The 10374-nt window shown below is 36.9% G+C and overlaps 1 protein-coding gene across 1 annotated transcript; it reads left to right on the top strand.

The window, feature by feature from the left end:
* Positions 1-141: 141 nt before the first annotated feature.
* On the top strand, positions 142-9786 carry LOC140924979 (peptide-N(4)-(N-acetyl-beta-glucosaminyl)asparagine amidase-like). Its single transcript, XM_073374946.1, has 11 exons — positions 142-500; positions 1006-1216; positions 2061-2249; positions 3599-3825; positions 5194-5304; positions 5518-5661; positions 6269-6318; positions 6630-6765; positions 7514-7579; positions 8381-8567; positions 9162-9786. The coding sequence occupies exons 1-11, from the start codon at positions 459-461 to the stop codon at positions 9335-9337; spliced, it is 1539 nt and encodes a 512-aa protein (XP_073231047.1). The 5' UTR covers positions 142-458; the 3' UTR covers positions 9338-9786.
* Positions 9787-10374: the final 588 nt, after the last annotated feature.

Raw genomic sequence — 10374 nt, 5'->3', positions numbered from 1 at the left:
TACCATGTGGGGAAATGACGTTATAACATATCTATTACACAGTTACTTAGTCTTGTAATATAGGTGTAATATTATATAAAAAAGACATGTATATGCTGTATGAAGATAGGTAGATATATATATATATATATATATATATATAGATATAGATATAGATATGTATATATATGTTTCATTGTAACCTTGGAAGGTAAATTTTTGTATTGCCAATAGTGGTCAACCTGACAAACACTTGAAGAAATTAACATTTGGGACACCCATATTAATTTGCTGTAGGAATTCTTTTTTACTGGATACATTTGTTTTTTTGTTTTTTTTTTCAGGTAAGTTTTGTTTTGGGATGTAATTCTTACTCATCCACTAGGAAGAAACGTTTGTAACTTTAACATTTACAGATTTGAAAATTTGTCTTCCTGCTTCATATTTCTTCATTTACTGCACATTGTAGGTTTTTAGTGATGGCCACTGCTTGCAGATTATTGGATTACTATGAACTTCAGGTCTGTTTGAAGAGGTTTTTTAAAACCCCAAAGAGTATATATGTCCTAATTACCGGTAATGTCCCTTCTAACTGTTTCTGCCACATTTTGTATTGTCAATTTCGTCACTTTTCAAAGCCCTGTAGCTCTGCTTTCTTTTGATTTTATGGCTTGTTATGATACCTTATTAGCAAATATCATTACCCTTAATCAACTTCAAGATGTATACTTCTTTATATCTTGAAATAACTCAAGAAATTAGTTGTAAAAATCAGTGATGAAGATTGACTTATTGGTTTATTTAATTTATTGGTTTGCTGACTACTGATTGATTGAATGCATATCTTTGGTATTTATGAGCTAAGCCTCAAAAGAAAACTCAGTTTTTAGCTGTAAGTTAAGGTAAATTGAAATTATTTTGAGTTTGTACAAAGATATCATCTGAGACTATTTTAAAATTATCTTGCCTGGATGATATATCTGAAAACCAAGACAGATTAACATATTACTTTTTTGAATGTCACAGAATGAAAAGGACTTTTTTGCAAAGCTGCAATTTATGAGTCAAGTTGTGCGTCTTTATGAAGATCCACATATACAACAAGTAGCATTGAGTCATGTGCCAGTTGAGGAGTTAAAGGAAAAAGCAAAGGAGGCTTGTGAAAAAAGCAAAGAAGGTGGACAAGATGGTGTGGACGAAAAAGATTGTTTTCTGTTGGAGGTTCTTAGATGGTTTGGTATGCACAAACAATTTGTTTATTTTTTGTTTTTGTTGAACCACAGTTTAATGGTTTGAACCCAGGAGTTATGTATGTCCTGAGCAGTTGAATTTGATTATCTGAGTGATCGTAGGGAAACAAGGTGTATTATTATTTGGGCAATGTGAAAAGAGAAGCAGCAATAACAACAACTCTTAAATGATCACAATGGTATCGGTAAAGTTTCTCTGAAACCAGAACAGAGTTCTAAACAAACCCCATGGTGCCTGGCCTTGTTAAATCTGAACCTGATATTAGGAAAAGAAGGAAAACTAACCAAGGTGGACTGTTTTAAAGTAAAATTGGCTCCTATTAATTTTAATCACATGTCAATAATGTTTCAGGGTTCAACTATTATATATGTACAGGGGAGTGATTTGTGGTTTATTGAGAGCAAGAATAGATTTTTTGCCAGAAGAAACAATAAATAGTTCAAAGGGCAGCAATACACAAAGAGATTCAAGGCCTTGTCAAAGTTGAGTTACATTCATGTTAATAGGGAGTTAAAGCAAAGGTTAATTATTACACTTAGGACCTCTATTACATTTCCTCAGTCGGGCAAAAATTTATTACTCTTGGCCATGGGACCTGTATTACATTTAGGGTCAAAAGTTATTACTTTTAGGACCTTTAATACATTTAGGGTCATTTATTACATCTGAGGCCTCAACACAATGTCACAAGTAGGACAAACAAGGATCTGCATGGGCAGCTCACGTGTTCATTCTTTAGACTTAAAAGAGGTATAGTTTGTAAAACATGTATAATAACATTTATATCTGTCATTACAACAACATCACAACAATTTAAATTGTTCTTTCAGGTTCTTTTTTTCACTGGCTTGAGAAACCACATTGTGCAGATTGTGGTACTGAGACAGAACGCAAGGGAGGAGCACACCCAACAGATGAAGAGAGACGGTGGCTAGCAGGGATGGTTGAAGTATATAGATGCCCTAATTGTGGGAAAGATGAGAGATTCCCTAGATACAATCATCCACAAAAACTACTGGGTAATATTATTATTTTATGTCTTAGAAATAAGACAGTATTAGGTACAACAAAGATATGCTTGGAAAAAAAATCAGAACCCCCAGCAGGAATCGAGCCCTCGACCTCCCAAAAACTGGTAAGATGCTCTAACCACTGAGCTATGGGCGTCTCATATAGTGGGCAAGTCACAGGTTTAGTACACTTTAGTCCGGTGTACTTGCGAGATGTGAAATCTTGTGACTCCCCAAAAATAACCTGCCACCTATTCACCAAAAGAGTCGCACATGGCTTAGTGGTTAGAGCATCCTACTGGCATCTGGGCCAGTTTTGGGTTTGATTCCCACTGGGGGCTCAGGTTTTTTTTTCCAAGCATTTCTATGTTGTACCTAATACTTTTTCTAGTCTCATCGCACTTGAGTGGTTATTATTTTATATCTTGTTGATTAAAATAATGCAATTAGGGTTATTCAATTATGGTAAATTCTGAGACTCACCAAGACATAGAGTCCTTATAGAATATTATTGTTTAACCCATTCGCTCCTGGAGATTTTGCCGAAAAACACGTTTTGAAGCTAGTTGAGTGGTTTTCTGGTCACTGTCGTGCTATAAAGAGCTAAAACTTACCACAAAGTGGTTTACAGGTCGAACACTTCGCGGCCTTCTGATCCAGATGCAAAATATCAGCTTGCGAAGTTCGGGCATGCGCAGAAAGCAAAATTTCGACATAGTTTTTGGGTTTAAAAGTGACACAGCAGTCTTGACTTTTACTTTTCGCTTTCTCTCCTCCCTTTTTTTTCTCTTGCTGGGCATTTAGTAGGCTTGATTTTGGTGGGAAGAGTTTTTAGGAAAGCTTTTAGGATCTTAGGATTAGGCGAAAGGAAAGGTAGGTGGGTAATGGAACAAGATTTTCATGGAGATTTTCAGGTCAATGTCACGTGGTTTTTTGCTTGTTTCTCCGGTGTCCTTGACTGAATTGAGCTCATTCTGGTATGGTTTGAAAGATCTCTTGACTCTGCACAAGTTAGTGAAGAAAGTTGTCCTTGACCATTAAAACTGATGACGTCACAAAGGGTAGAAAGGACCTGGATCCGCACGGGCGGTTACGGGCGGTTCAGGGACGAATGGGTTAAAAATCCAAAAAGCTTGAAACTCCAAGATAGAAAGACACACCCAAGAGTCACCCACCTTTCACCTAAATGATCATGAGGAGACTGTTAAAATGAACCTTAACCCTTAAAACAGCGATTAAAGTAATAACCTTTAATTAATTTCTGACTAGTATAATTATTTTAAACTAGTCAGTTTAATTCGTAAAAGTCCCCATTTAGCCCCTTGCAAGAAATAAGCCAGTGTCTTGTCTTTTTCCAGAAACCCGTCAAGGCAGATGTGGGGAGTTTGGGAACTGTAAAGCATTGATTCTGCGGTCATTGGGTTTTGAGGTTCGACACATCACTGACTGGACAGACCATGTTTGGGTTGAAGTCTACTTAGACTCTCAACAAAGATGGACGTGTGAGGGGGATGATCAATTCTTGACATTTGAACTGGGCTGGGGAAAGAAATTAACTTACATCGTGGCAGTTTCTATAGATGAGGTGTGCTACACTGCATAAAGTTGATATGTTAAGTTCAATGATAGTCCTAGCTTTGTTTAATTTATACAAATATGCTCCTACCTGGCATCATCATCATGCTGGCCCATCTCAGTTTAGGTGATTGCATCATTGGCCAGAGGCATAAACCATGAACCTTGTCTCCTTTAAAAGTACTGATGTATCATAAAATTAATGGTGACCAAGTTTCCAAAGCAAGGAACTCCCTATGTAGCATGGGGGCTTTATGGACATGTACCCCTGGGATTACTTTTTGGATTTTAACTCCAAGATCCCTAAAGTCACCTAATGATACTGGCTTTCTGAGTAATTCAATTCAGACTGGATATTAGCTACCTTTCTACATTTCAACTTGGAAATAAATACTTTTATAAAAAGTGGTTAACAGGAAAAATTTGACAGATTTCTTTGAAATTATAAAGGAAACAAAGGGAGATGTAAAGAATCGACCATAAGAGGACACAGAACAAATCTGAGCCCCAGATGGGATTCAAACCCGTGACCCTCCGTGTTCTAGATCAGATGCTCTAACCTCTGAATTACTGAGGACTTGTTGGCGAGCAAGGGTCATTTTTTACGGGTTGGACTCGTGAACTGCATCACGCAGTCAGGCAGTCCATCACAAGCAACACATTAAGGCTTAACTGCATCACGCAGTCACATTATTTGCAAGAAATGCCTCGCCTATGAAGGAGCCTCCAACCAACCAACCTATGCCACTGATATTAGTATTATAAAGGAAATAAAGGGAGATGTAAAGAATGGAGTGCGTGACTGCGTGATGCAGTTCGCAAGTCCAACCCAGAAAAAATGACCCTTGCTCACCAACGAGTCCTCGGTAGATCAGAGGTTAGAGCATCTGATCTAGAACACGGAGGGTCGTGGATTCAAATCCCATCTGGGGCTCAGATTTTTTCTGTCCCCTTATGGTCAATTCTTTCCATCTCCCTCTATTTCCTTTATAATACTAATATTGGTGGCATAGATTCTTTAAAATTGTGAAGAAAAAATATTTTGGATCGGTGCCTGCTTCATGTTTCCATATTGATTCAAGGGAGACTACAGAACCCACACAGCTGTCCTAGACAATAGGCCCCACTTTTCCGGAGTTGTGTGTGGGGTTGGGATTCTATTCAAGGCAAATAAGCTAGCATTATTAGCTACAGCCCAGCTCAGTAACAATCAATACCAAAGGTAAAAATAGTCTTTTGTTCACTCATTCATTCTTCAACTGTAAGTTACCTTTTGAGTAATTATCAATTAGGTTAAATTTCCCTCATTAAGTATCAAAACTTCTTTTTACTTAAAATTCCATTCATCAAACTCAATTGATTTCTTTTGTATTCTTAGGTAGTGGATGTTACTTGGAAATACTCAATAAAACACAGTGAAGTTACACGAAGAAGATTATTGGTTCGGGAAGAATGGCTCTCGAAAACAATAACATTTTTTAATCAAAAGGCAAGTATAACTGAAGCAAAGGACCAGCTAGAAATAAAACTGATATTAGTGCTATTAATAATGTACTCTCTAGGAAAAGAGCCAGTTGTGATGCTTTAATTTTTTAAAACAATATTTTTTGGGGGGGGAGGGAATTGTTTATAAAAACACACAATTGCAGTATGCTGGCCCATAGATGAGAATGTAATTAATGCCCAGTTTGCTTTTTGACAGCACCAACAAAGCCTGCCCTTAGAGCGTCGTGTTGCCTTACAAGAGCGTTTTGCCAGGGAACTTGCTGACTTCTTTTCAAACTATAAAAACAAACTTTTTGGGACTGCTGCTTGGAGACGCATGATAGGAAGGCCAGAATCACTGGTAAGAAGTGTTTCATCCTGGAAGAGGTTTGCCTTTATAAAAATGGTGGGGATACTTGTCATACCTATTAGGAGGTACAATTTGTGGATTGGTATCACTCGGGGCACTAAAATCTAAAATGGTCTTGGTTAGAGTTGCTGTAGTACCTTTAAGGGGCATTTTACGGTATTGAGCCATAAAGTGAATCAAGGAATATTGTGAGTCAACTGCCTGGATAATTTTCATTATTATTTAAAGTAATCAGAGCCAGGTAATTTATTGTAGAATAATAATAATTGATGGCTCGTAGGGGGAAATGTATTCCACCCCCCACAGAATGAGAATATGTTACCTGTCGTGTTAGGAGAGTTTTTGAAAATTTCTGAGAGCACCCCTGTCTTTCCAGACGCAGAGAAGGGTTATCTTCTTCAGAAATAATGTCTAGTTAATTACCAGTAGTATGAGATGGAGAAAGTAATAATTTTAATTGAATGTATTGTTTTCAAATTTTGGAATAATCATCAGCCTAACATATCAGTGTCTAATGGAGCAGTGGACTGAAAGTACGAACATGCACCTGTTCACCCTACCCTCTGATCAGTGAGCAAAATGTCTTTTTATTTCGCAGCATGAACCATATATTTTTGTACCAAATGATGAAGAGATAAACAACAAAAGGTACCAACACATTTTATTCTGATTTTTGAATGAGAGCCACTGTTGTATGCTTTTAAGGTGTACTCAGGTTTTTGGCTAATTAATTAGCAAAGACAGCACATTCACCACATGAGAACACAAAACTGAACACAACTTCTTGTGCAGTTTGCCATGAGTTTAACATTTTGCACTCAGGAGGCTAAAAGAGTTCAATATTTCTATGATCAGCGATCCTTCCAAAATCACACAGTCACAAGTTTTGGATAAAAGAGGTTAAATAAATTAGTAAGTAAATTTTACATTTATGACATAAATTTCATTGTCTTTTATAGCCTGACTTTGAGTTATTGCTGTGCAAGTGATAAATACTTCCGTGGAACCAAGAAGGAATCATTCCGGGTGGGCTGGAAGTCTGGAGCAGCAGAAGTGATCTCAGTGTTCAGGAAATATGAACATGATTGGACAACGGTAAGTGCAGTATGCATTTAACAGGCACACTAATATCAGTGGAAGCATGAGTGCATCATTAATGTACTAGGTAACAGTATCTAACCCAGCTGAAATAATCTGATTGTTCAGAAAATATGAGCGTGCTAATACAGCATAAAGTCAGCTATACCTGTCAAACTTACTCTGAAGGCATGGAGGCATACTTGTGTCATATAATAGGTGTTGCAATGTAGAAGTATTAATGTTCAGGAGATATACGCATGATTGGACTACAGCAAGTTTAGTTTTCACAGACATGCTAATATAGGCACGACATATGAATGTGTCACAGGCATGCCAATATCATGGAAGTGATGGGGATGTACGGGTTATTGGACTGTGCAAGTAAACATTTTGCAGGCGTGTCAACAGAGGTAGGATGTACACATGTGTCATAGGTATAACGACAGAGTGGAGATGTGGAGGAGACAGCAGAATATGTGTGTGAATGGACAAGCTGGAGTTAGTGCAGCAGCTTCTTTTTCACCTGATCACCAAGATGGCTGGTGGTATGAGTGTTTCACAGATTGTCCAACAAAACTGTCTGGTATTGGGTGAAGGTCAAGACAGTAATCTTGGTATTTGGAAAATATGAGCATGTTTGGACAATGTAAATGATGGTAATCACAGGCATACCAACAGCGGCTGGGGTTATGAGTGTGCATCACAGCTATACCAACATGGGGATCTTGATATTTAATATTGTAAAATTTTTTGTCCACTGTAGGTGATTGCTTATCTCCTTGAGAGAGGAGTCCAGGGGGATGACCTGACATCCTTACAGGCAGGAAATGTAAGCATATTTAAGTAAACAGTACCTTTTTGTGAAAGGTGTGAATAATTTGGGCCAGACACAGTTGTTGTTTGTTCACATTGAGTCACTGGTGCCTGAATAAACATGTCAACCATTAGTAAAACTGCCTGTGGTTTGTTTTAACTATGAAAATTAGCATTAAAAGCTAATGACGTTTTGACTGTCTAACAGTTATTTTCAAGTTCAGTATGAAGGGTCGGTAAACTTAGGCCGCGGTTTAGGAAAACACTGGACATCCAGATCTCTTTCCTAGTGGATTAATTTAAGAAAATAAGTGCTTTTCAAGTCTACACAATAAATGGCGTTTAGATAAAAGCGTTGAGCAAACTGAAAATGGGTTAGAATGCAGTTTTGATAAACACGGGCTAAACTCAGTTTGAATAACTGGCCCAAAAAGTTTAAGACCTCTTTTATTTTGACTGGACTTATGAGATAACAATTAAAAAAACCAAACTATTTACTTGGAAGTGATAGAAAATCGTACAAGTGTTGGTGAACACGAAAGCTAACAATAGATTCTGGTTTGATTCTAAATTTCTAAAAAGAAGCCTAAAAAAATTTACAAACAATTTAATTTCCCTGTAGGAATGTTAATCCTTAATGTTGATTTTTTCTGACTGTATAATTATTCATTTCTTTATTATGTTTTTCTTTTTCGTTCTTAGTTTTGTATCGTTCAACAGTTTGTTAATATGATAATTTATGACTCGTTAACTTTCTAAATGTATTTTATTGAATGAATAAAGATCATTATTATTTCAATTTTTATTTTTTTGTAAGGCTTACTTAGCACGACTACAGGGTTGTCCATCTGGTCTGATTGCATGGAAGGTGGATTTTACTTCCTCTGATTTAGTGATTGACGAAGTTACTATAATTGCCAAGGTCACCACAACAGAAACTGGGCGAGTAGACTGGAAACTAGTGGGGGATGATGAAGACACAAAGAGCCTGGATTTTAGTAATGGTGTGTACCCCATACCCCAGTACATACAATTTTCCCAACAGTTAAAAAAATTAAGGAAAATTGTGTAAAGCACTTTTCAGAAATGAAAGTGGCAGTTCTTGCTGTTTTCAGTCATTTTAACAGAAATACAGTTACAATTTGCAATTTCATCTTGTAAAAAGGTATTTTATTAATTCCATCTGAAAGTATGCTCAGTTTGTCTTTCATTATACTTAGACCACGGGATTTAACCTGTAGACTTAAAGTTACAACTCAATCATTAATAAATTGATTGTTTGAGTGATTGATTGATTGAGTGATTGATTGATTGATTGATTGATTGATTGATTGTTTGTTTGATTTATTGTTTGATTGATTGTTTGATTGATTGATTGTTTGATTGATTGATTGATTGATTGATTGAGTGAGTGATTGATTGATTGGTTGACCAACCAACTGAGTGACTGTTTGACTGTCTGATTCATGCACTGAGTGAAGGACATAACTGTTTGACTGATTATTTGACCGAGTGACTGATTCATTGATTAATTGAAATTAAAACTGATTCATTCTTGAAACATGATGCTTACATACGATATCTGCGGTATCTTGCAGGTCAGAAATTATTAAAAACTTCATCCTTAAGTGGCTCCAAGACTTTGAAACTCACAGCTCAACTCAGTGGTGGGCGAGGTGATAATGCCTGGAAACAAGCAAAGTTATTTAGCCAGCCAATCAGCAGTGAGAATGATTTTACCTTTGAAATCACAATCACTCTTCGTGTTCCTTAGTGAAAGTCATTTAAACATGTAAATCTTAATATCATCATGGATATTCTCCATATAAATTCTTTTACACAATTCCCATGCTACTGATGATGAGAATTTGTGTTATTGTCAAGATATTTTTTTAATGATCATTTCCATATAATTCTCAACACCTTTGTATTTGCTAAAGCTTTGATCTTCTGTGGAGAATTAGATGTGGCCTTTTTTAGTAACAGGCAACTTTGAGAAATTCATAAATATATTTCTTAGCAATAATTCCTAGTTATTAAAGTAATATAAATAGGTTAAGTTGTAAATGTTTTATGAGCAAAATTTGTCCTTTCTAAGAAGAAGTGATTTTTTAAGTGAACCATAAGGTGGCTGGTTTTAGATACTCTTCCAGTTGTAGATCAAATATCTTAGTATTAAATATGTGGGAATTTATATAACCCAGTTCGGTCACTTCCCGGGGGGGGGGGGGCACTTTAGGAATTTCTGGGTGGGGATGTGCCGCTTGGACCCTGGAACCCTTGACCTATACCAGAGCTAGTTCAGCTGAATTTTGCTACCCTATACTAGAGTAAACTTCCAAAATCCCCCTATCCTAGAGTAGCTGTTTCCCCAGTCTAGATAAAATCTTCAACCAACTGATCAGTTTCGTGAAAAATGATACCCTATTCTAGAACCAAACGCTCTGATTTATATACCCTATCCTAGAGTAAACTGCTTGAAAACCATACCCTTCACAGCGGCACATACCCATATAGCCCATATATGGCAGTACCCCCCCCCCCCCCCCCATCCCCGGGGTCACTTCGTTGATCTTCTGTGTACAGTTTTTATCAGTTAACAAAACCTTGTAAATACGGTGGAATAGGACGTTATTTATGAAACATATTATTTATCAAAATCATTAGCTGGGTCGATGCAAAACAATAAAGATTGTTATTATTTCATTTTATTGAGTCTGGTGGTTCACACAACTGTTAATGTATAGTGTAGGCAGGTACAAAAACTCGGACCGCTAGTGCGGGTCGGATCAACCCGGATTGACTCGGGTG

Source organism: Porites lutea, chromosome 14 (assembly GCF_958299795.1).
Source record: "Porites lutea chromosome 14, jaPorLute2.1, whole genome shotgun sequence".
Taxonomy (NCBI): Eukaryota; Metazoa; Cnidaria; class Anthozoa; order Scleractinia; family Poritidae; genus Porites; species Porites lutea.
Note: the sequence above shows the minus strand (reverse complement) of the source record. Positions and strands in the feature narration are given on the sequence as shown.